We start from the raw sequence: 26,466 nt of genomic DNA, 5'->3' as shown, positions 1-26,466 counted from the left end.
TTCCCATGAAAAATATTTAAAAGCAATAAATGAAAATAAGGACTTTTTGGAAATATAATTATAAACATGAAATGAAAACAGAAAATATTCTCTCTTAACAAACAAGTCTTTAGGCTTGACCAATGCATGAATCCTTTTATCTTGTCACTATCTTCATAACCATTTCCTCTTCATAACCACTATTCTCATAACCTTGCAATCTTCTTTCTCACTACAATGATTTTTTGGATAATTCAAAAATATGCTTGATTCAGTTGCAGTATAATTTCTTCCTCAGTTCTTGTCATTGAGATATTTGGTTAGCTGAAATAAAACGGCATATTATGTTATGTCTTAATATATTTCTAATGAATATAAGTATCTGCCTATGATATGATTTACAACTGCAAGTGTAATATTGTGACAGCAAAACGGGAAGAACACGTCTAGATCGATGAATCCAATGTTCACGGATCCAACCAATCCTGCATGGGGCTGGAGCTGGTTAGAACGATGGATGGCAGCCCGACCTTGGGAGAGCCGTGGCCTTGTGGATAAAGAACTAAATGATCATTCATCTGTTAAAAGTTCAAGTCGCAGCATTACCGGTGGAGAAATCAGCAAATCATTTGCTCGTTTCCAGCTCAATTCTGAAATACATTCTCCAGCAGCGAGCCAAAACCCCGGCTCACCTAGCTTTCAATCCAATTCAGCTCCTTCAAAGCCAGGTTCTGCAGCAGTTGCTAGGAAACTGAAGAAGGCAAGTCCAAAGGGAAGCTGGGTTATGGATGATGACTCCAAAAGCATGGCCAGTGTACAATCAGATCGGTTCCGTAGGCACTCTATTGCCGGATCAACAATTAGAGATGACGAGAGCCTTGCTAGCTCTCCATCAGTTCCAAGTTATATGGTGCCAACTCAATCAGCGAAAGCTAGGTCAAGGACACAAAGTCAAAGTCCCCTAGCAAAAGAAAATGGCAAACAAGAAAAGGGGTCCTTTGGAACAGCAAAAAAGCGTCTTTCTTTTCCGGCTTCACCCGCCAAGCCAAGGCGTCATTCAGGTCCGCCAAAGGTAGAAATCACCGTAAATGCCGAGTTCACTGTGGACAATGGTGTGACCAGTTGATTATTACATAACCAGAGGGAAAAGATGGAAATCACTAAAGTAGGATTGAAGATATCACTGAAGAAATAAATCAAAAAAAGTTCATTTGAATTGAGTGTTCTTATTTATTTATTTATCCTATTTTTATGTGTATCCTAACATTTCATGGAGGCTTTTGAATTTGGGGTGAAAATTGTTTTACTTACCATATTTATTTTATTTGTATTTTTATTTACATTTTCTACCACATACCTTGAGGGCAAGAAATATGGCTCATGATGTTCTTGTGATATATAAGTTCAAATTTGATTTCATTGTGTCATTTATTTGATGCTACTATAAATTGCTAGTTTTTCTGTTTCTTTCTGTTGTGGGTGGGGTATAGGGATACATATATTTATCAACAACAAATCAACAATCGGTGGTTGAAGTGGGGTCTTCCAGTTCACACTAGTACTATGCTATGTTTGATATTTCTCTATCACTATCATTTTTCAAGGTAATTGGCCCATTTTTGTCAATTTAATTTGAAATCCGTTGTCTGATTGTTAGATACGTAATAAGAAATTTTATAACTTACCGAAATTGTTATTGTATTTAAAGTTCATGTATATGTATCTTCATATTATATTATCTGTCATAAGTAAATTTGGATAAATGTTATTGTACTTTATTTCCTTCTTTTTATACATCAAATCTTAAATAAGTCTCATATTTTATTTGTGCAAATATACTACAATCAAATTACATCAGTGCATTCACGTGGATCTCTTACTAGTTTCATCTTAAAGTTTTTATTGAGGTGCATTAAACTAGATAAATAAAATACATTTTATTTTACAAGTCGATTTTGTGGATTGAATTAGACTTAATTTAAATTTTAGGCTAAATTACATCCGTGGTCCCTTAACTTAATTTCAGGTAACGTTTTAGTCATTTATCTTCTTTTTTTCCGACTTTGTCCTTTATTTTAATTTTAAGTGACAATTGGATATTTTATGTTTTAAAATTTCAACAATGTTACCATTTTTTATATAAAAATTCAAAAAAAAAAAAAATCAATCAAAACTCATAAAATTAATTATATTCTTCAATATAATACAAATTTTATGAAATTCGTAACGCAAATCTTCAAATAAACTCATATTTTCATACTTTATTTGATATTGTTAGGAATAAAGAACTAAATCGGGAAGAAAAACAAAGACAAAAGACTAAAACGTTACCTGAAATTAAGTTAAGGGACCACGGATGTAATTTAGCCTAAATTTTAATATAATATTAAAGTTTATTTAGTATGACTGAGTTAAAATTAACATACATTTGTAACTTTTATGTGAATGCTTAAACATTTTGTTTTTACCTGCTTAAGAAAGTTGGCACATTTTATTTTATTTCTGCATCTATGAATATTTATGGCTTTTGTACTTGGATTATATGAGTGATGAAATGTTCCATTTTTAGTTAATTATATAAATTTTTATTCAATAAAAATTTGTGATACTTATTTTGTTTAAGAAATTTAAAAGAAATTAAAATATTGTAAGAGTACGGAGTGAGGTGTGGAATGTGAGACATACTATCAAAAGTAAATCAAAGTTCAAATTTTATGGAAGGTGATTATTTTGAAAAAACTAGTAACTTCTTATAATAGATAGTGTATGTTTGATTTTGTAGTAAGATTGAGAAAATACACAAAATATGGTGACTTTATAGAAACTTCATTTGATAGCTTTTAAAAAATCAGTCATTCACCATAATTTTACAAATTTCGTTGTAAAACTAAACATGTACTATAGTCAAGGTGAGTATGATACCAATGTTAATTTTTTTCCGGTCATCTTTGTAAACCTGATCACATATTGATAAATTTTAAAATGCAAAAAAGTTGGTCGAGGTGAAGAAACTCTATTGAAACTTGGCTACTGTCCTTTGATAGATGAGAAGGCTCAAATGGGAATGGTTCAAACTTCACTTTCATTCTTACCACCAATTGTCACTCTTTTATTCCCTTTTTTTACTTTGTCCCATTTGCTATTGTCCCTCTACTTTAGTCTTCATATTTAGCTTTCTCTTGTTGCTCTTTTTACAGCGTAGCTTGACGTTTAAGCAAACATCATCCCAATATTGAAAAATGAAAAATTAATTAGCCCTTACTTTTTAAACGAAGAATTATGGTTGAAGGAAGAAAAAGTTGGAATTTTGATACCCTTAACTTGTAATTATGATTTTGTATAAAAAAAAAACTTGTAATTATGATTAGTTATTTACTTAAGCTTGACATTTCCCAAAAACATTTCAAATCCATGATCTACATTTTTGTTGACTGCTTTTGATCTGATCACAATAATTCAAGTGTTGGTTGGTACAAATCATTTGAAGACTACTCACTCTCGAAATCAAGTAGAGATCCTCTACATTTTAAAAAATTCATAATGAAAACTGTTATAAATGTCTAAACTAAGTGATGAAACTCTTCATTTCTTTTGAAAAATAAAAAGAATCTCTATTCTCCCCTTGAAGCCATGAACTCCATTTTGAATACGTGATCAAACCCCCCAAATGCAAAATCCAAACTGAAAAGCTGAGAAAATGATAAAAGAGGGGAATCAAAAAATAAGAAGTGGTACTAAGTAACATGCACAGTTTTGCCGCTGAGTAAACAGTCAATTGAATAAAAGCTCTAAATCTGATAAGGCAGTTAAGATACAGTTTGCTTTGGGACAGTGGAAGGTTAGTCAAAACAATGTAGGTGACACTTTTACCTATAAAAGCTCTCCTTTGAAGCTTTACTGTGCATAGGAGTCGCCTCTGTTATTTACATCCAAAGGTATCGTGTATATCAGCAAGTTCACATCATTCCTTATTAGAAACAGGTACTTGTAAAGCATCTGCTGTGTTTTCCTCGAACGCAGTTTGCTCTCGTCGTTCCATCGGACCTTGAGGAGTTCCAAAAAGAGTGGAGAATATTTGCCTGTGGCACTCATCACAGAAAAAGAAATAGGAAAAGTGGCCCTCATTTGGAAGCTTGTGTATTATTGCCTCTGGCAACACCCTTTCTATGTATTCCATCATTGATGGTGGGACCACCCTATCGTCCAAACCCTGTTTGAGAATTGATAAGGGAAATATAAGATTCATAGTACATTGTACCAAACTGAACTCGAAGTCTTGAAAAAATAAGTTGAACACCATTTTACTCCATAGTGCATAATACATAATAAATCTCAAAAGTGTGTGGAGCCTTAAAAATTGTGAATATTTATAAAGATAAACACATTTTTCATTCGACAAGATAATATGAAATTTTAACATCAGGCCCAATACCAACCCTGAAAGTACCATTAATATGTATCAATGCATTCCTATTCATCTGCAAAATGTCAGAGAGTATAGATTGTAGAAATAATGAAAGAAAACACAGAATAACCATAACAGCAATACCCAAAGAAGAACATTTTTTTAACCTGCCAAATGTGTATTCGGCCGAGATATCCTGCTAATTCACAATCTGCCTGCCCGTACATGGATTTCAACCAAAGAAGTAAGCCTCTTGTTCGACACTTCTTATGCACATGAAGTTCTTCAATGTCAAAATCCCATTTTGATACCTGCAGAACAGCTTCCTCTATAAACGGCTGCATGTTTCCCTGGCGAATTGACTCCTCCAGATCCCTCTGCCAAAACTCTTCGAATGCAGGTTCTTCAATGAGAATTTCATCCTGAAAGTATATGAATTGGATTCGTCAACAAATCATACAGTCCTAAATGTTTTTCTACACTCATGGACACCTACAGAAACTGCTTATTGAAATGAGGCAGTGTATAAAATAGTAACTAGCCCAAGTAGAGTTTTTTATTTATTTTTATATTCAAAATTTAGCTTCACTTTTACATTCAAATGTCAGTTCCACCTAAAGAAGCAGGAAAAAGAGGAAAGCATTCTAAATTTTAACACAGACCAAAATATATAATTATAACAGTAAATATTTGACATAAATGTTGGTGAGACAAAGCTATACACAAGGCTCTGTGCTTTAGTATCTTTTATTCAACTGAAGTCGCTCCAGTGTCTTAGAAGAAGAAAATTTAAAAGAAGACATGTATATTGCATGACTCGATAGTGTTACAATATCCACCAGCTGATGGATGGAAAGTCAATTCAAACTGAATGCTGAAAAACACCATAATTTTTTTCAGCAGCCATGAATCTACATAGCTATTGGCATTAATTAAAGTAAGTGTTCATATATATTGATGAAATTAAATAAATAAATGAATAAATAAAAAGTAAGAAACACTGTTCATGTTATATTCCTTTCAACATAATTTGTGGTTATCACAGCTCACCTTCTTTCCTAGTGAAAGTGAAAATAGTTTGTCAACCCGGTCATGCTTTTCGGGCAAGAAACTTTTCCGATAGAAAAAAGAGAGAAGCTTTGGAAATCTATAAGCCAAGGAATACATATATTTTCTCCTTGGCAGCCATTTCTCCCAGGTTCTTTTCATCTCATCTTTAGTCATGTGTAACTCATATGGGTTCACCATAGGGGCTAACATTGCTGCACCTGCAATTTCAGGTAATATTACATATTAGAATCCATGCGTCTCTTTTCTATGATTAGTAGGTTGGCAGGTAGAGAAGCAAGCTAAACATGCTCAACAGAGGTAAGCAATCAGCTACAATTTATTACATCGGCATAACCACAATTGATATTTTTTTTCCAATAACTTACATGAATGGAGATAGAGTCACAAAACACAATACAGACTTAATTATTATTATATTTTGGACATTTTACAAAATGTTCACACTATTAATTTGGTATAACTTGTAAACCCTTTTCAGATGCGGAGTTTATGATGAACACATCAAAAGTATAAGACATTAAAGTTTTGAAAAGGGGGAACAACCTGCAATTCTCTCGGGAATATATCTAAGGGAAGCCCAAGCATGAATGCACCCACTTGAGTGGCATAGTACCCAGAACTTATCAGTTACATTGACAGCATTGACTAGATGCAACATATCCATAGCTGATGAATTGAAATTTCGGTTGGGATGTGGATCACTCTCCCCGAAACCAGGAAGATCATAAGTGACCAAGCGAACACCATACTCTTCAAGCAATGGTGCTTTAACTCCAGGAATACCTACCGTTACAGGGATAAGAAAGAAAGAAAAAAAGGCAGTAGAAAAAGTTAAAAGATAGAACTTGATATTTGTAGTGAATAAGTTTTTTAATCCTTATAAGAATACTTATGTAATTTTTACTAAAGCTGGTTTTTCATTATAAAAAATTCTAAATTATACTTTACCTGCCAACCGGGATGAAAGAAAAGAATGTGGAGCAACAAGGGAAAATCTAGCTCTGCCGGCTGGAACACCTTGATCATGATAAGCCATGTACCTACCATCTGGAAGCAATATGCGGCTAGCAATAGGAGGATGCATGCGCACCTTCATCTCTTTGGCTAAGGTTTCATGATTGGGATCTACACTTATGGCTGCAAATATAATTTAATAAATAAGTCAGCAAACCTTATGCCAGGCCCAGATTCCACAACCATGGAAAATATATTTTTTATTAAAAAAAAATAGTTTTTCTCCCCAAAATCCATAGAATATAAATCATACGAGACTGAGTTTGTACGAGATAGAGAATCAATAAGTAGAAAAACATGAAGATTTGTCTGTGCCATATAGACATTGGCTGAGAATATTTGACTTGCATACCTCATTGAAAATTGGAGCCATATTAAGTAAATACATTTATGAACACATATATTGTACTAGTAATAATCTCTTTATACTAACACCTACAAACTGGGGAGAAGAACATTAAAGGACTTAGTACTAATAAGTAATAACCAAAATTAATAATCACCAATAAAATGAATGATCCTTTCCAAAAGCAATCAACAACATAGTACAACAAGGTTCACATAATACTTAAGACTTGAATTTAAAATATAACAACATTGAACTAATCCTATGTTTTGCCAATTAAAGTGTACTACATATCAGAATAACATTTCATCTCCAAAGGAAGACCTAGTCAACAACAAATACAAATGATCAACAACAAACAAAATCCACAAAAAATAGCAAACAAGTCCTGGTCATCAATCACATAACAAAGCACCACAAAAACAAGTCCTACTTTAAATGAAATTAAAATGAATATCAATTTATTTCAGCTGTTGAACTAGTAAAGAAAACTAAAATTACTAGCAAGCAAAAAAAAAAACAAAGAGAAATAATTGAATTAAGAAACCTGCGAGCGCAAGAAGAAAAACGGTTAAGACAATGGACCAAGCATGAAGAGGATCACGATCTTCAGGCAAAAAATCATTCAAAAACCTTAATCTCTTAGAAACCTTAGAGCAAGGTCCACGAAGTTTTGTAACAACATAAGAGTCTTCATTCAAGAAATTCTGTTGCAAAATGTCTCTACATCCTCTACCTAACTCCATTAGTATCTCACACCAAGCCATCAAGAACCCAACCGCATGGTCCTTCAAGGTCTCTTCAGATTCATTCACTACTTCCTCCGATTTTCTCGCTTGAAACGACGTCGTTGAAACGGTTTCCGGTATCGGATTCTCCATTAAACTTGCTAGCTCCTCGCTCCACCACGTGGTTCCTCTCACTTCCGCCATTTCAACTCACTACAAATTCACACTCTCTCTCTCTCTCTCTCTAAAACTATGTATCATTTCACAGCATGTGCGCGAGAAAATAAATTGCAATTGATACAACTGCTACTGTTTTTTTTAGTTTATTTATGCGTAATCGCGAAGCAAAGTTTTAAATAAAATAAAATAAGTTAAATTATGCCAATTAAATCCAAAAAGGAATTAAAGGAGGATGATCCATTGGAATTTTTTTTTATAAATAAAAAACAAAAGCACCCCTGTAGTAGAATCAAGAATGGTTAAATGTTTTGGAATGGATTCCAACTAAGCACCGATTAGTATACTGCATCGACCTTAATAAAGAACATCGATTGGTGTTTTTTTGGTAAAAAATCAACGGTTGACGTTTTAGTTTGCGATTTGTTGAATTATTATAGTGTCAATTACTTAAAAGTTTAAAGGTAATGCGAATATAAGAACAAAAACTAAAAGATAATAATGCGAATGTAATTTTTTTTTAATTCTAACTAATTTATCATATTATGTTAAATGATTTTTAATCAGAGATATTTATTAATTTTTTTTATCAAAATGATAAGTTATTATTAATTTTTGGTGTAAAATAAATATACAGAAAAAAATATGTTATACAATAATTTAAATTTGACTATTTTTACTAAAAATAAAATGAAATTGGTTATTTAATTTGGGCCATTTTTTATATGTATTAATTAATTTAAATTGTATATTTATTTTTTTACTTATTATATATCAATATAAAATAATGAGATACCTCTACCCTCTAGTATAAGTCTAACCGATGCATCTATTTTATTTTTATTTTTTCTTTTAAATATATATCTATTTTATTTTCATTTTTTCTGTTAAATATATACGGTTGACGTTTTAGTTTGCGATTTGTTGAATTATTATAGTGTCAATTACTTAAAAGTTTAAAGGTAATGCGAATATAAGAACAAAAACTAAAAGATAATAATGCGAATGTAATTTTTTTTTAATTCTAACTAATTTATCATATTATGTTAAATGATTTTTAATCAGAGATATTTATTAATTTTTTTTATCAAAATGATAAGTTATTATTAATTTTTGGTGTAAAATAAATATACAGAAAAAAATATGTTATACAATAATTTAAATTTGACTATTTTTACTAAAAATAAAATGAAATTGGTTATTTAATTTGGGCCATTTTTTATATGTATTAATTAATTTAAATTGTATATTTATTTTTTTACTTATTATATATCAATATAAAATAATGAGATACCTCTACCCTCTAGTATAAGTCTAACCGATGCATCTATTTTATTTTTATTTTTTCTTTTAAATATATATCTATTTTATTTTCATTTTTTCTGTAAAATATATATATATATATATATATATATATATATATATATTGTCTATTTATTTGTTATAATTTCACGATTTCACTACATATTTATGTTAGCTATTTAATTGCAAAACAGAAAACTCATAGAATAAGAATACATATAAAAAGTCAAATCAAATTAATATATGTTGGGTCATAAAGAGAGTTTAGGGATTATTTACATTAGCTAAAAGAACAATCACATAACTAAGTTGAAAATGTCATTTTAACTAAAATCTTAACCTAATAAATTTATGATTCATTTCACTTATATATTGTTAAATCATCACTTTTTTAAGTCATGTGAGAGTTATAACTTTCATTTACTACACAATAATATCTCTTTAAGTGTATGTCAATTCAATTCATCTTATTATACCTCACTCAGGCGAAAGCTTCATCCATACACACTTGCCCGACAACAAACATGCCACCTTAATATTTTTTGTTAGAAATACTTTCGATACAAATAGTCAGTCCCTTGAGTAACCATTGTTTTTTATACAACTGTTGAGCTCAATTGATCATTCACAGTATGTAAAGAACAATCATATAAAGTGAGTTGAACACTACATTTTAATTAAAATTCTTAAAATAATTGGTTTATGGATCATCTCACTTATATGTTATTCATCTATCACTTTTATAAGCAATGTATGACTTCTAACTCAAACTTACTACACAACCATATATTTCTCTTAAGTTAGATAATACTACATTGGAACAAAAATTAATATATTTAATATTTATTTTTAATCAGATACATTAATTTTTTAACTAACATTTTCTTTTTATATTTTATTATGAATTGAGTATTAAGTATGTATTGTTGTCAGTGTTTTTCTTATTTGAATACACTTATGTGTTTTATAATTCATTTATTTGCATGGGTGGTGACAGTTTTCCTTGCATACTGTAGGATTAATATACACGTCAACTTCTTCAATATATAGATTTAAGTATTGTTGGAGTAAATATGTCCAAATATATATCATATTTAGGTATTTGAAAATTAAACTAACAAAATGATTTTTTTTGTTTGATTTTATTGACGGGCATAATAATCTTGTTTTTGTTAAATAATAATTAATTTATTTAAATTATTGTAATTTTCTCTGCCAAAATAATTTCATTTTTTGTATTTAAACGAAAATTTCACAAAAATTAATTTATTTTTAAAATAAATATTATCAATAACATATAACACAATCGTACATATGTATGACACGGGCAACGCCAGACCAATTCACTACTATTAATCTTATAATTGGTACAAATAATTAATTTTATAAAGAAAAGAAAAATAAATGATTAATTAGTTCATTAGTATTAGTCTTAATAATTATAAGATTTAATTGTTACTATGACAATGTTTTCAAAAAAATAAATTTTATTTTTAATTATTGCAGTATTGAATCTACTTAACAATGGTCGAAGAAGGAGAAAACAAACATTGGAGCTAAATTAAATTTGTTATGATAAAAAGGGTAATATTAGAACACATATTAAGAATTGGACACAAAAATAATTATATTTAAAAAAATGAAAACATGATTTTTGAGAAAAATAATGTACGATGTATACTATAACATAATTTTAACAAATATGATAACACGTACACGTGTTAGTATCTCGTTTATAAAAAAGTAAAACAGACAGACTAGTGTGAGAGTGCTTATGATATAGCCACGCCAGATACAACGCGCCGTGACAAAACAACGGGGTGGCGCTGGCGCACTATTTGGTCGGCGCGTGTCTGATTTGGTAGTCGAGTGAGGAATTGTGTGCGTGCAGTTGTCGGTTGCAGTGTCAGAAGTGAGGCTGCATTGCATGTGCTTTGCCTTGCGAAGTTGCGAGGGACAATATCCTTTATATTTTCCTTTTTCAAAATTAATTATTATTTCTAGTAATTAATAATATCGGTTGCTGCATGCGGGACAAGGTTCATTCTTGCTAAACCATGTGGGCTTCAAGTTTCTGAAAGTCAAGCACTTTGGGCCTAAAACTTTTACTGCTGTGTTATTTGGTGATTGCTTAATAGCTCCAAGTTTGTTGGCTTTTTATTAAATTTTAGTTTTCTATTAAATTTTAATTTTCAATAGTATAAAATACATGAATGAATATTAATTTTTAATAATGTATCTGAGAGTGGAGAAGAAAAAATAAGAGAATATTTCACTTTGTTATTTGGACTTTAATATGATAACCATGTGTCTATGTTAAATAAATTTTTATTTTAATTTTAAAAATATAAGAAGTTATCATTTTAATTTTTTATTAAAAATAAATAAATTAATTCTGAATTATCAAATTTGCAAGCAATCAGGGACGTATAAGCTTGAAGGGGGTGTTGGCACATGCTAAGTTTGTTTTTATAAATTTGTAAGTGAGTAATAATATGAAATATTATATAGTTGTTCCCTTTGAAGCATAATTATTTCTTCATTTGGGCTATCCACTAATATAGTGTTGGGCCATGCAATAAGATGCAAATATATAGATTTCCAAACCTTGCGGAAAGATACCAACGACGGCTTTAGGGAAATTATATCCTTGTAAAACATTCACAGTTTTTTCGACCAACAATAATTGAGGTTTAGCCGTTCCTGTGAGAGGTTCCTTCCCTTTCTCATATTTCTTTTGGTAGCTTTTTTATTTTTTCTTATATTTTAGGTGTACAGCTTTTCTTGTTTTTTTTTCTTTCTCAATACATAAAATAATAGGTATACTATATTTTCTAGAAGCGTTGCATGGAAGTTTTTTTATTTAATATTTTCAGAAAAAAATAGTTTTTTATTTAACTTTTTGACAAAATTAATGTTTTCCATTTTAAAACATAAAAAGTTATAGAAAAATAACTAATACTAACAAATAGTGAGAATTGTGTAAAAAAACGTAGTTGATCTCTCCTGAGATGAATGTCTGGCATTGTTGACCTTGGTATTATAGAGTTTTTTATAAATTAAAAATTAAAAATATTAAAAAAATTATTAATTAAAGTGACACGATTAATTTTATAATTGTTTTTTAAGGAATTAAACTTGATATGTTGACATAATAAAATTAGTTTATAGAATTAATTCTATATTAAATTTGAAGAAAAACTTTCGTTGACGTATTATGTGATTTTTATTTTTTATGTTTATTTTGAAAATAAAATATGTTTGGGTAAAATTTGGTTAAGTTGGTTTTTTACTTATTTTTAAAATAATTTTTTTTGTAAAACTCAAAAATACATTTAATTTTTGTTTTTGTTTTAACTTTAACCAATCGTTAAATAATATTACTTTGACTATTGTCAACTATCACTTTAACTATCGTCGAACACTACTCTAGAACCACCAATCACGATTATGATTGTCGCTTTGATCGTTGATGATCGCCACTTTAGTCACCACCAACCACCACTGTGATGATCACCACTTTAGCCACCACACTAGTCATTACTTTGACAACCGCTCTGATCATCTCTAAAATTATCGTTAATCACCAGTATGATCACCTATATAACACCAGACAATCACCATTCTGACCACTATTGATCACCATTAACCACCACTCTGATTAACACTTAAACCACTCTCAATCAGTATTATGACCATCGCCAACCACCATTACTACGACTTTATTGACCACCACTTTAATGTTGTCAACTATCGTTGACCAGAATCGACTACCACTTTAACACTATCAATTATCATATTTGACAATTCTACTTTCAACCGTACTAAATTATAAATTTATAATATTTAAATTATTGTAATATTAAAAAACAAAATATTTTCAGTACAATTTAATATTTTTGTTCAAATTTTGTTATTAATTTTCATTTTTATTAATTTTAAGTATCAGTATATTTTGAGTAAAAATAAGTTCAATATATTTACATGTCAAAAATTTTTTTTCATCCTAAAAAATAAAAAATGAAAACTAGTTTAAAATTGAATTTTACTATTCATATATAAACCTCAAAATTGAATTGGTTTCGGTTTATAAAGTTTTTAAAATATATAATAGAAAATCACCCCGAAAGGGTAAGGATTCGGGGGTGGTTGTAATTTTTTATTTTTAAAGTTTATTTTGAAAACAAGATATGTTTGAGGTGAAATGGACTAAACTTATTTTTATTTTATTAAAAAAATAGTATTCTCCTAAAACTCTGAGACAACAAATTTAAATTAGAATATTATAAAATATTTTTTGATAAAAAAATTAGAAGTTTTTTACTTAGGATTAATTAAATATATTGATTTTTTTTAATAATATTAATTTTTTACATAAATTAAAACAAAATTTTGAAATTTTATAAATATTAAAAATTCATTAAAACCATTGTATAACTGTGTTTTTGTTTTGCCCGTGACAAAAACAAACTCATTTCATGTCATTAGAAAAATCGATAGAAATTGTTTTAATTGAGAATAAAATAATTTAAATATGTTATAATTGAAAACGGTGAATTTATTTATGAACAAACTAACAATATTCAATTTAATAATATAAAATAATTAAATATTTATAAATATAATAAAATTTATAAATATGACAAAATTCAAGTGATATAATATTCATGTATGTATAACTATCCATAACTATAATATTAACGACGTCAAATTTATTAATTAAATTTATATTTGATCGAAACTGATTTTTTAATTTAAATAAACAAACACTACAACAAAATACAAAACTAAAATAATCGCTGCAACAAAACAACAATCAAAATAATATTACAACAAACGACGAACAAACCAACCCACAATTTTATGTACACAGACAATATTAATAAATCGTAAAACTATAGTGTTATCGTAGACTCATTATATTATCAAAATTTTAAAATATATAGAATTACAAAATTTTAACTAAGTTCATCTCTTGTTTGGACCTTTCCGGGCCTACTGGGACCCATTAATATAATTTGGTATATTTGTATCACTTAACGTGCAATTTCTACTTTTTGGCACAGTCTAATGCCTAGACCAGATGCTATTTTGCCATTTGTTTTTATTTAATTTTTTAATTTTAATTAATTCCATGCAATAAAACAGTGGAACTATTGGTAGAATATTGAGTTCTTCAAACACATACAAATTAGAAGAATTTTCAATTGATATAGGAGAGATTTTATTTGATCAAATATGATTCTTTTATAAAAATATATCTTCTAATCACTCTTGTATATTGAAATTATAGATTTTATTTAATAAAAGATGATTCTTTTATAAAAGTATATCTTTTAATCACTCTCGTATATTTAAATTATCTAAAATAAAAGTGATAAGAGTCATACATATTATTCATCGAACTATAAGTTTGAATTAGCTAAGATAATATATAAATCGAATTTCAAAAAATATTATAGACAAATTGACAAATAGATCTAGAAGAAAGTGAATTCAATGAATATAATCATTTTTAAATATTAACATTAGTAAAATAAGAAACAGTTATTACTTATTAGTACATTCTACCAAAAGAATTAAATATAAACAAATCTAATTCATACTTTTTTTAATTGAACTACAAGGAAATTTTAACTACTTATCTCTTATTTAAAATTTAATAATAGACTTAACTTTTTATATTACATATATTAATTATGATCAGTTATTTTTCTTAATATACACAATTCAATTTATTTTTGTTTATAATTGATTGAGAAACAATTTTTCAACAATAAAAATTTAATGTCAAATAAAGGACTTTAATTATCGTATGTATTTTTCAATATATACAAATTGTAGAAAATAAAAATAAGAAAAAAATAAAAATAAATTTTTATATATTATTATAGTAATATTTTTTATATAATTAGTAGATCACAATTATTAAATTAATAAATATAATTAATATTTATGAAAACTATGGATAAAATCATGTACGTTGTAATTTTTTAAATAATATAAAACTTTTTAAAATGACAAGATATACTGGTAAAATTAAATATTAACTGAAAATAATTAAATTTAATCCTGAGCTAAGGTTTGAGCATCGATTGCAACAAAACAAAGCTTGTAGTACGTTGGTCCCAATCCATATAAACAGGAGCGTGAAGAAGCGCGTAGAGAATCAAAGGAGCGTGGAAGTGACGGTAACTCAGTTTCAATGTGTTTTTTGTGTTGGCTGCTCCCTCCTCTGACACAGTGAGTGAGTAACTCGGGAAGTGTGAGTGAGTGCAACCAACCACATAACCCAAACCCAACTTTGAAGAACAACAACAACCACCTTTCTCTCTAGGGTTATCCCTCTCTTCACATTTTCATCCTCCCACTTTAACATTCTAGTAAGTTTTTTCTCTTCTATTCATTATGCTAACAAATTTTGAATTTTTATTTTCTGTATTTATTTATTTATTTATTTATTTTGGGTAATATATAGTTTAACATTATGCCACATTGAAGTTTATGTCCTTGGTACACTTGAGTTAGTTATTGTTATGGTTGGTCAGTTTGTTAATGCTTCTTTTCTTTCTCCTACTTATGTTTTTTTAAGCCAAGTTTGTGTGTTATTATGAGCTCAAGAAACACACATTTTCTTTCTGTAAAATCTGGCTTTTCTTTTGTTTTCTAGTAGTTTTATTTTTTTATTTTTTTTATTTTAAACATGCTTGGTGCTTTCTCTAGTCAACACAACATGCAGACAAATTTTCCTTTTTTTTTTTGCTTTTTTTTTTTTTTTCTTTTCTCTTAGAAGCATAGTAGATTGCTTTTAATGGTGTTTGAGCAGAATCTATGTTTTTTTTTTGCTTTGTACATTTTTACTATTCATTTGTTTCAGTTGGTATGTTTTCAGAGTGCTTCTAGATCTGAGTCATCCTCGGTCAAATTTTTGTGTGTTTTTTTCTTTTCATTTTCTTAGCCCAAAATGGAAAAGGAATGAAAGTCAAAATGAAAATTGGAAAAGTCAAAGATGTTTTTTTATTTTATTTTTTTATAATTATTTAATGATACTAGTTATTTAACGATTTTGATGAGAGATTCTGGTTATTTAGTTTAGCTATTTATATTTGTTCTTAAAAGTCTTTTGGATTTGGTTGGTGGTAGTGGAGTTTGTTTATTAGGAGTTTCTTTGAAGGTATTCCATACTCTTTGTTTGTTGGCTTTTTTTGTTGAATGCTGATTCAAGGGGGCAACAATTACTTTTTCTTGTACTATAAAGTATAAATCAAATTCCTTTTCTTTTCAATTTCTTACTTAGTCTTAGATTCTTATATTGCAGGAATAGTGGGTCAGGGGCTTTGAAGAAGAGGTACTTTCAATTGCATCGATATCTATTAAGAAATTAAAATATGCAGACACCAAAAGCAAGGTATTAAGATTGTAATCATTTACTAACATTTTTCTTGCATGCTAATCTTGTAACTAAATTAAGGATGAACTAGTATCTTTCATGTATCAGATTTGAATGTATAAATTACAGACTGTTTCATTGTAAAAAATGTATGTGAAATTGAAAAGCTAATTTCTGGACAAATTTATTTGATTTGTAAACTCTGATCTATTGCATTGTGTAGGGATGTTTCTTTGTTCTTTGGTGAAGATTGAATTCTTTTGAATTAACTTCTCCTAGTCCTTATTGGGCTTGATGCAATCTTTTATCCCTATTTATTTCATTCGAAGATCAAGTATGCTTGTGCAGTCCATTTTTTTTAATTTGCTTAAGATGGAAAATGCAACATTATTTACCCTGTACTATAATGTTCATAAATGGCTGTGTTTGAATAAAGTGTTGCATAACTTCCTCCAGTTGATTGATTCTCCTCATTTGACCACTTCATGTGCTATCATGTGATGGTTTTGGTTCACATTTGTTTATTCATGCTAATTGGCTTATTGCTAGCAGAGCCAGTGCTTCAGAATTGCCCCAAAGGAAATCTCCCGTAACCCCTCGAGCTGCTGCTCGGCAACTGAAGACACCGAACTCTGGTTCTAACTCAGCCTCCTCCTCTCCAAACCCCCTAAGAAAGTTGCCAAAAGACAGGAGTCCGAAAGTAATTGAACGCAGGTTATCGCACAGTCCAATATCTGAGGTATTTGAAATTAGCTTATGGATAGATCTGAATTATCAAACATTAATTAGACTTGCCTTAAAGAGCTATTGTGGCTACTGACAATCTCCTTTATGATAGATACAACTAGTTTGGTGGTTCTTGGATGCAATTTTTCATGTGCTTAACTTAAAGTTCAAAATTTAATATAATAATAACAGTAATTTATTTATATTTACTTAAGGCTTGGTAGAGGTCTAACAGGTTTTTTTTGGTGGCATGTATTTTTTAATTTTTAGCAAAACAGGTTTCTATCGGTAGGTCTGACCTATTTCCATCCCTATTTTAATCAATTATCTATATGTGTATACGAAATCCAAAATATTTATGATATACCTAGTTTTTTTTTATTCACTCTATAATGTGCCTTTTTATCTGGATTTTTAGAAGAAGCGACCTAGCAAGGTCCAGGAATTGGAGTCGCAGATTGCACAGCTTCAAGAAGATCTGAAGAGTGCGAAGGATCAACTTAACTCATCAGAGTCATGGCAGAGAAAAGCTCAAGAGGAGGCGGAAGAAGCGAAGAAGCAGATACTATCCATGTCAAAAGAGCTGGAGGAATCCCATCAACAGCTTTTGGACCTTTCCGCTTCAGAAGAAGGACGGCTTCAAGAACTCGGTAAAATTTCTCAGGATCGAGACCGAGCATGGCAATCTGAACTTGAGGCTGTCCAGAAGCAGCACTCAATGGATTCATCTGCTCTAGTATCTGAAATACAGAAATTGAAAAGTCAACTCGAACGAGCACGCGAGTCTGAATCTACTCAGACCAACAATGCAGAGTCAGATCAGGATGAGATTCACGACTTGAGGATGGATCTTGGTGAAGCTTTCTCTATGTTGGAGAAACTAAAAAATGAGGCAAGTGATTGCAAAGCGTCCGAATCCATGGCCTTAGAAGTAATCGGAAAAATGCAAATGCAATTGGAAGCGGTAAATAAGACAGTGGAAACACTCCGGTCAGATGGTATAAAAGCAACGGAAGCTTACAATTCCTTATCTTTGGAGTTAGAGCAGTCAAGAACTCAAGCAAGATTCTTGGAGGAACTTGTGAGCAAACTTGAGGCTGATTTGCTTAGCAGTGCTAACAAAAACATATCTGATTCACCTGATGAAAAGGGGCTCTCTCAAGAAAATGAGGAGATAAACCAGCTCAAAGCCGAGCTTATCTCTGCTGAATCGGAAGTAGCTCAGTTGAAATCTGCATTGGAGGTTACCGAGATAAGATACCAAGAGGAGTATATCAAAAGCACATTGCAGATTAGAAGTGCTTACGAACAACTAGAACGTACAAAATTAGAATCCAGTCAGCGAGAGGCTGAATTATACGAAGAATTGAGGAAAGCTAAAGCTGATACTGAAGAGCTAAAAGCGAGTCTAATGGAAAAGGAATTTCAATTGTTGAGTATGATAGCGGAGAATGAGGGACTCAGTTCCAGGATCAATGTAAACCAATCTACCGAAATGGAATCTAAACTTGCAGCAGAGCTCAATAAATTGGACGCTGATATTGCCGAGTGGAAGGCGAAATTATTCGATAGAGAGACAGAGCTGAAAAATGTAACTGAAGAAAACAGTATGCTCAAGATGGAGATAACAGAGTTGGAGAAGAATAAAATCACTGATGAAGCTGTTGCTTCAGTTGAAGCAGCAAGGGCTTCAGAGCAAGAGGCTTTGTCAAAACTTAGCTACGTAATGGAAGAAGCGGAGAAAAGTAACAGAAGAGTGGCTCGCGTAACTGAGCAGTTAGATGCTGCTCAGGCTGCGAATTCGGAGCTGGAAGCTGAATTAAGGAGATTGAAAGTTCAGTCTGACCAGTGGAGAAAGGCAGCTGAAGCAGCTGCCTCAATGCTTTCTACCGGAAACAATGGAAAATGTGTAGGGAGAAACGGCTCGCTTGACAGTAGCTTCAATTCTATTACTAGCAAGACAATGAATTCGCCTTATTTGGAAGACACGGATGACGAGTCCCCAAAGAAGAAAAACAAGAACATGCTGAAGAAGATTGGAGTGTTGTGGAGGAAGAATCATCATTAAGTAGATGTGACTACTGGTTAAAATGTTGGCCATGGCTTTACTCTTCTTATGTTGTTTCATTGTACTCCTTTATTCTCATTGGATATTGTTATTGTTAGATATTTTTTGGTACCAACTTTCTTCAGTCATGACTATTTAAGCAGAGTTAATTGTGACAATGAAATATCCAACCTGCTGAAATGAAGCGAGTTATGAATGATTCTGATATTGACAAGCTGTTCAACTGATATAGGAACCTGTTGTATTTGTTTCTATAAGTAAATTACTATGTTTTATTGTAATAATCACATCATTAGCAAGTGGCAAGATTCTGGATGAAAATGTTAGACCAATGTTAGCATTATTTCATTTTGTCTATGAAGTCTCAGCTCATAGGGTTTGACTTTGTCGCCCTAGTAAGTTTCATTTTAATTAATAATTTTTCCTTTTCTCAATTTTTTAGAGAAAAAGTATTGTTTAAATTAAAATGTATCAGACATATAATAGTGATTTAAGATAACAATCTCTTGTAACATTTTAAAAGACTTAGTTTACACCTATGGGATTCATTTATAGTATAGATTTTGAATTTGAGACCTCTTTAATATTTTTTTTTACTGATATATTTTTATTTATTGTATATAAGTTCGTTAAAATTTTCAATTAATTGTAATTAATAAAATTATTTAAATAAATGATATTTATTTCATCATTAAAATCATAAGAGAATTAGGGAGTAGAAGAAATGAGTGTTGGGTTGCTATCTTAATGGGAGTTTAATGTGACATGTCACAACTCACAACATAGACTTGGTTTCACGCATGTTACTCACAACATCTATTGAGTTAATATTTTTTTATATAAAAAAGTATTTTTTTGTTGTTGCTTATAGTAGTATTTGTTCAACACATACAATTAAAATGCAATTTAGTGAATTAATTTTTGTAATAAAATAATTGTTTTTATTTTAAACTCTTCTCATTATTATTAATATTACAAAAAATAAGTCTATATAATCATAAAAAAAAAATCATGTTATTGTTGATCGAATCAAAATAAATAATGATCAATTTGTAAAAGGGTCTAAAGTTGATTGGTAAAATTTGTAAATTTTTAACTAGAAGATAAAATCGTAATATTTTAAATTTTTTGAGTCAAAAGTATATTTTAGCTAAAACATCTCAAATGATTTTTTTTTTGTCAGGTGATATAATTATCATCAGATATTCACACAAGAGATCTTCTATTTGAATCCAAAACATGATGTTTAATCTAATAATATCGACATTTGTTAGTTGAATCGGGACGTAAGAGCTAAATCACTTTTGTATATGTATAATCTTGAAATTATATTCAAATATTGGTATATTGATATGTTATACATTAATATTTAAGAGATAAATTAAAGCATACATTAATAATATAGTCTATAAATTTAAAAACCCCTTACAAAAAAGCAAAATAAGAATGCAGGGGGATTCTTATTTCTTCAGGGGCAAAGAAATTCACATAAAATAAACATATTTCAATAGAAACAAATAATTAATTGTTATATCTACCAAATTAATAGTGTTTCTCTCAAATATTTTGTTTCATCATTTCAACAGGGATCTTAACAAAACTATTAAGTGTTAGACTCCATCAATTAACTATGGATTATTGATCTCCATCGATTTTCATCACCACTACTATGGTTAATTATTTTGTAAGCTTTTTTCTCAATAAAAATTGTCACGACCAATAAATTATAATCTAACTATTCTTAAGTAAGCATATCTTAAAAATTTCATTTACATTATTAGAGAATTGTATTAGTGTAATTTATATTGTGGTTAATGTTTTTTAGTTGTTGTTAGATCATTTTCCTTAATAAATCATGGTTGACTTTTTTTCATACAGAAATTGTCATAACCTTAGTTGTAATAGACTATACATTTGAATAGTGTTTTTTATACATAAGAGTCAATTTTGTAGTTGAACAAGAAATATTCAATTTTTACTTTTTAGAATTTATAATATTTTTTTATATTATACACTTATCTAAATTTTTGTTGATGTGCTTTTATACTTATTGTACTTATATATTTAGAAATTCCAAAAAAAAATCATATTATCATAATTCTGTAAAAAAAAATTCTTATCATAATAGACATTTTCGTTCACCGTGTCTTACCAAGTTCTGATTTTCTCTTTAAGATAATAGCTATTTCCTGCTACATTGGTCCAAATACTTGAAGAGTTTATTAAATCAAGATCTTACTCACACATGAAAAAGTGAACACCATTACTTTGATGATCAAGATCTTGAGAAGATATAGTTCAATCTTCGCAATGCAAGTAAATACAAACGAAATTTATCAAATATGTTGTAAGTCATATCCCAAAATTTAAGTTTTCTATAATTTTATTTTTGTTGGACATATGTGAAGCCAAAATAGCGGTGTTTTTATTAAAAATCCAATTAAGCCCCGTCCCAACAGTATAATTGACTCATTTTATGGTAATACTAATAGTGGATTATTTTAGAGATGCTCAATTAGTTGAGAAATAGATACTTTAATTCAAGAGTGTTTTCTCTATGCAACAGTGGTGTATATGAGGTGCAGGTGTATCCGTCAATTACATCATTTAATCTAATATTTTTTAACTATATTAAATTGTCCGAGCGACCCAACCGATTGAAGTCCGTTTATATTTAGTCCGAATAATAAATTTAACGATTTGAACTATCTATTGAAAGACATGACTCGCAAACATAGTTTAATTTATTTTAGTTTTTTAATCTATTACATGTCTATTCGTAACTTAGTATTTAATATTTAAACTCTCTTTTTAAAATGAGCAATTTAATCTTTGAGTTAAATACTATTTATTTAAATATTATATCTTGTTATAGTTTTGAATAATAAAGGTATGAATCAAAAGCAATTAATTTAGTTTAAATTTTTTATATTAATCAAATGCAAAATTTATGCATTAAATACAAAAATTTTGAGTTAAATATTTACGAGAAAGAACAATATTTATACAAAATCTTATTTATGATTAATTTAATTTAATTTTTTTACATTTAAATCTATTAAACATTTTTTTAATATTTTATTTGAAAATAGTAAGTGGTCTAAAAATAAACAAATGAAAATAATAAGTGATCTAAAAATAAACAAATGAAACAATACTATTAAAAATTATGGTATCTTAGTTGTAGAGCTTATTTGGGATATAGGTTGTCTCGGGCCCCCGGCCACCCAAAATTCTCAACGCTTTTAAAAAAAACTACTGTTATTTTTTATTATAAGAGATATTTGAGTTATAATTTTTTAAATAAAAATTAATACATAAGAAATATAAGTCTTGTTCAAACCATTCACATATATTACCCAAAATTTTATGTTTATATTTTGTGTCTAAAATTTATATTAAAAAAATTTAAAAAAGGAATAATTATTAATTAAGTATATAGGATAATTGTGGCTTGTATAATTTGATATATGTTAATATGCTTATTAATATAGATATTATGGGGTATGTTTTTGTAATGTTGAGTTATATAATCGGTGTATTTTATAAGTTGAATTGTTTTTATCGTTATTATTGTCGAAATATATATGAGTCTAATATATGAAGGTCACATGTTATTTTTATAAATTAATGTGACTAAATGATATGCACTTAGATTAGTCGTGTAGATCATTGTTAGACTGATACGTGAGTATAAACAAAAATTTATTTTATCATTTTTTTTAATTACTAAATTTTACTTTTTTATTAAACTCAACCTTTAAGATTAGAATAGATCCTCCAAATTTTTTTTAAGAGATCTTGAACCAAATATATCAATTTTTATAGACTAAATTATAATATAGATGTTTGTTATTAAAAAATTAGAGCGAATAATTTATAAAAAAGTTACAAAAACAACTGCTGTACTTATAACATAAAATTTATAACCTAAATTTCAACTAATTTTTAATAATTAAAAATGTCAATCAAAATTTGATTTACTATATTTCTTCAATATATTTTTGTAAATTTACACTTTAAATTCTTATATACAACACAATATTATACTATTTGTCTATCTATTAAAATTTAAAAAATTTAGTCACCCAATATTTTAGTTCAAGATCCGTCACTAAATAAACTAAAATGGTTGGTGTGTTGTATGTAATCATGAAAATTATGCATTTGAATTTTATTGAATTTATTTATGTATTTGAAAATTATTAGATTTATTTTTAGAAGTTTGTTGATTTTTTTTTTTGAAAGAATTGAATGATGTGATTGAAATTTTATATATATTTTTATTAAATTAAATTATTATTGTTATTATTTGTGTTTCGATAAAATAAAACAGATGCATCAGATTTTGTCAAAACTGACCCAATCCATCCTGCTTACAAATGTATATAAGTGCCTAGCTCCTTAAAATTTTAGGGTTAGATTTTGCACTACGGCTACCGCATACACACTCCCTCTTCTCTGAGTTCCTTCAACTATTAACTGCGCATAACCAATTCTCAATCACTATGGGGTAATACAACGTTACATTATTCAAAATCTGTATTTACTTATATGTTGTTACAACACGTCCTTCCAATTACAATGATTTATTCTGAATTCGAATTTTTTGTATACGAATAATTTGATTTGACCTAATGACTATTCAGAACACAAAAACATGAAGTTGGTGATTAGGGTAATTAATTTGTGTTGTTATCGAATCCGGTTGATATGTGCATTCATTCTTCTCACTTGGACTTGTAATGCGCTTTATATAAAAGAATGTTTCAATTTCGTTGTTGTAGTTTGTTCAATAATTCAATTGAAATTTGTTTGTTCTGTACTTTAAATTTTTTCGTTCTCCATTATTTTGGACATTGTATTATTTAAATTTAATCTACTTCAAATATTAGATAGAAATTTACTATTTTTCTGCTTCTGCAGAAAGACACGAGGAATGGGAGCTGCCCGCAAGCTTAGGAAGCACCGTATTAAGCAACGGTGGGCAGATAAGCAATATAAAAAATCTCATCTTGGTAATGAATGGAAAAAGCCTTTTGCTGGTTCATCCCATGCCAAGGGAATTGTTCTTGAAAAGATGTGAGATTATTTTAACTTTTTTCCTACAATCTACATCTATATATCTTTTATTCGAATTTGAATGTTATTTTAATTATTGTGCATTTGATATTAAGAATTGGTATGGTAATTTATGTGCAGAGGTATTGAGGCTAAGCAGCCCAACTCTGCCATTCGTAAATGTGCCAGGGTTCAACTCATCAAAAATGGGAAGAAGATAGCTGCCTTTGTTCCAAATGATGGTTGCTTAAATTACATTGAAGAGAATGTAAGCAATCAATGATCACGTTATTTGCTGTTTAGATTGTGTTACATGCTCTGACTCTTTGATTTTAGTTGTACCTATAGTACTCTGAAATACGGTAATGTTTTGAAAACCCATTGATAATATGGCTGTGGATGATGGTTGTAGGATGAAGTTTTGATAGCTGGATTTGGACGTAAAGGTCATGCTGTGGGTGATATTCCTGGTGTCAGATTCAAGGTTGTGAAGGTTTCTGGTGTCTCTCTACTGGCTCTTTTCAAGGAGAAGAAGGAGAAGCCTAGGTCTTAGAGTTGTGGGATGGTTCCTTTTTCTTGTTCTTCTGAGTTTAACCCTTTTTTTTTAATTTTTAATTTTGCTTCTTGAGCCCTATTCACAATTTTGTATTATAGAAGTAATGTTTCTGAACTTCATTTGATTCAAGTAATATATAATATACTTTAGATTTTCTCTCCAGCCTCACTTTGCATTATGCATTTGTTATTTCATTTTCATCCCATCGTTGGCAGCAGTATTTGTTAATTATACGGTACGAGCAGCTTATCTTTTTTGAGTGAACAAATGTATTATGTAGATTCTTGTAAGGGTGTAACAGTTTATAGGTATGTATTTCTGTTGGCTATTATATCAATGGTAATCCCTTATTCAAATGTTAGCTCTTTATTGCTGTCAAACACTAAATTGGCAGTGTGAAAATCGGTTATTAGAAGAGGGTTTAGATGATGTATTGTGGGCGTAGGTAAAGGCCCTGTCAAGGAGCATTGTCCCAATGATACTAGCAAGCGGCGAGGAGTTTTGAGAGCTGGGAACTAAGCTTGGGGATTAGTATTGATGTCGCAAGTTGTAAAAAGGGTTTTGATGAGTTGTGTGGTAAATATGATGAGGAGTCCTTGAGAGTACAATGGACTGAAGTCACAAATAAATTTAAAGCAGGTGCTGTTAATGTATTGGCGCCAACCACCGTGCTCTTCTTCCTCTTCTCAGTAACGCAATGCTGTAAAGGGCCCAAACTACAGCTGGTGTTGTAGTGTAAATACATAATGACTTGTGTGGGTTTAGCTCTTAAGTACTGCAATTCAGGTGGATGCTAAGTAGAAAAGAACTATAATGGATTATAATAAGCCGAATAAAGACAAAAATGCGTGGAAAGAAAATAAGTAGACATCATTCTAGATGTCCGTGGATAAGATACTTCTACAATGCGTGGAAAGCAAGTGATCACATTTCATCCCTAGCTCTGGAAACTCATTGTGGAAATGTGGCTTACAAGTTTATTTGCAAAAGCCCTCATAAATATATTAGCTTTTGAAATAGTGCACTATAAGATATGCAAGGTGATGGGTTTAAAAGGGAAAACAACAATAAAGATTAACACTATTGAAGTCTAGAACAGAGTCGGATGGTCTTTGCTTCCTCCAACTCCATATTTTACCAATTTGCATGAATGTAAACTTTTTTCCTTGTGTTGCACTAAAGAAATATATGAAGTAAATCTAACACATACGGGATAGGAAATATTTGCCTGCAATAACCCTTGGTTGAGGTAAGAAAATTGTTTGACCGTCTAAAAATGAGAGAAGATGCATATATAACATTGTCGACATCTCAAATAAAATAGCTCAATAAGTTAACACCATATTGCTTGCTATTGTTTCAAAAAGATATTTCAAATAAAATTTTGGTGTGGAGGTTGTCAATAGATTACTAATTACGGCTATTTGGGATCTTTGTTTATGCAAACTTTTGACAGAGATTGTGCTCCACTAGCTTTGATTCTAGCCCGAATGCTACGATTTTTTTTTATCCTTGTCGTTAATTCCTTAGTTTTAAACTATTCTTTCCATTTATAAAAAATCAAAATATTTCATAAAGTTTATGATACTATTTGTTTATTATTAGGGATTTGTAATTTTAGGAAAATAGAAATTAATTCATTC

General features: G+C 29.4%; 4 protein-coding genes across 8 annotated transcripts in view; 3 read left to right on the top strand and 1 right to left on the bottom strand.

The window, feature by feature from the left end:
* Positions 1–1,398, top strand: part of LOC101515524 (protein IQ-DOMAIN 2) — a 4,072-nt gene extending 2,674 nt beyond the window's left edge. For both annotated transcript variants that reach the window (XM_012713985.3, XM_004493895.4), the window contains exon 6: positions 407–1,398. In XM_012713985.3, coding sequence (XP_012569439.1) covers positions 407–1,105 — 699 coding nt within the window. In that variant the 3' untranslated portion in view covers positions 1,106–1,398. The remainder of the gene's footprint in view (positions 1–406) is intronic.
* Positions 1,399–3,446: 2,048 nt separating this feature from the next.
* On the bottom strand, positions 3,447–7,886 carry LOC101515203 (uncharacterized). Of its 2 annotated transcripts, XR_003471945.2 has the most exons (7): positions 7,363–7,886; positions 6,404–6,592; positions 5,999–6,238; positions 5,435–5,652; positions 4,552–4,806; positions 3,850–4,189; positions 3,447–3,668 (listed from the first exon to the last, which is right to left on the bottom strand). XR_003471945.2 is itself a non-coding variant. In XM_004493894.3 (6 exons), exons 1-6 carry the CDS (start codon positions 7,745–7,747, stop codon positions 3,941–3,943), a joined length of 1,536 nt encoding a protein of 511 aa, XP_004493951.1. In that variant the 5' UTR covers positions 7,748–7,886; the 3' UTR covers positions 3,694–3,940. The 2 variants fall into 2 exon arrangements, 1 of the variants encoding a protein (XP_004493951.1); XM_004493894.3 differs by lacking the exon at positions 3,447–3,668 and having other exon boundaries at positions 3,694–4,189.
* A 7,302-nt stretch (positions 7,887–15,188) lies between these two features.
* On the top strand, positions 15,189–19,413 carry LOC101514438 (interactor of constitutive active ROPs 2, chloroplastic). Of its 3 annotated transcripts, none has more exons than XM_004493891.4 (4): positions 15,189–15,405; positions 16,341–16,430; positions 16,965–17,151; positions 17,557–19,413. In XM_004493891.4, the coding sequence occupies exons 2-4, from the start codon at positions 16,411–16,413 to the stop codon at positions 19,204–19,206; spliced, it is 1,857 nt and encodes a 618-aa protein (XP_004493948.1). In that variant the 5' UTR covers positions 15,189–15,405; positions 16,341–16,410; the 3' UTR covers positions 19,207–19,413. The 3 variants fall into 3 exon arrangements, with proteins under 3 accessions (XP_004493948.1, XP_004493949.1, XP_004493950.1); XM_004493892.4 differs by having other exon boundaries at positions 16,326–16,430; XM_004493893.4 differs by lacking the exon at positions 15,189–15,405 and adding an exon at positions 15,784–16,196.
* Positions 19,414–23,558: 4,145 nt separating this feature from the next.
* LOC101514114 (small ribosomal subunit protein uS12-like) lies at positions 23,559–24,985 on the top strand. The gene is made up of 4 exons (XM_004493890.4): positions 23,559–23,719; positions 24,133–24,288; positions 24,409–24,535; positions 24,680–24,985. Exons 1-4 carry the CDS (start codon positions 23,715–23,717, stop codon positions 24,818–24,820), a joined length of 429 nt encoding a protein of 142 aa, XP_004493947.1. The 5' UTR covers positions 23,559–23,714; the 3' UTR covers positions 24,821–24,985.
* Positions 24,986–26,466: the final 1,481 nt, after the last annotated feature.

The sequence above is a fragment of the Cicer arietinum genome, chromosome 3 (genome assembly GCF_000331145.2).
Source record: "Cicer arietinum cultivar CDC Frontier isolate Library 1 chromosome 3, Cicar.CDCFrontier_v2.0, whole genome shotgun sequence".
NCBI classification, from domain to species: Eukaryota; Viridiplantae; Streptophyta; class Magnoliopsida; order Fabales; family Fabaceae; genus Cicer; species Cicer arietinum.
Note: the sequence above shows the minus strand (reverse complement) of the source record. Positions and strands in the feature narration are given on the sequence as shown.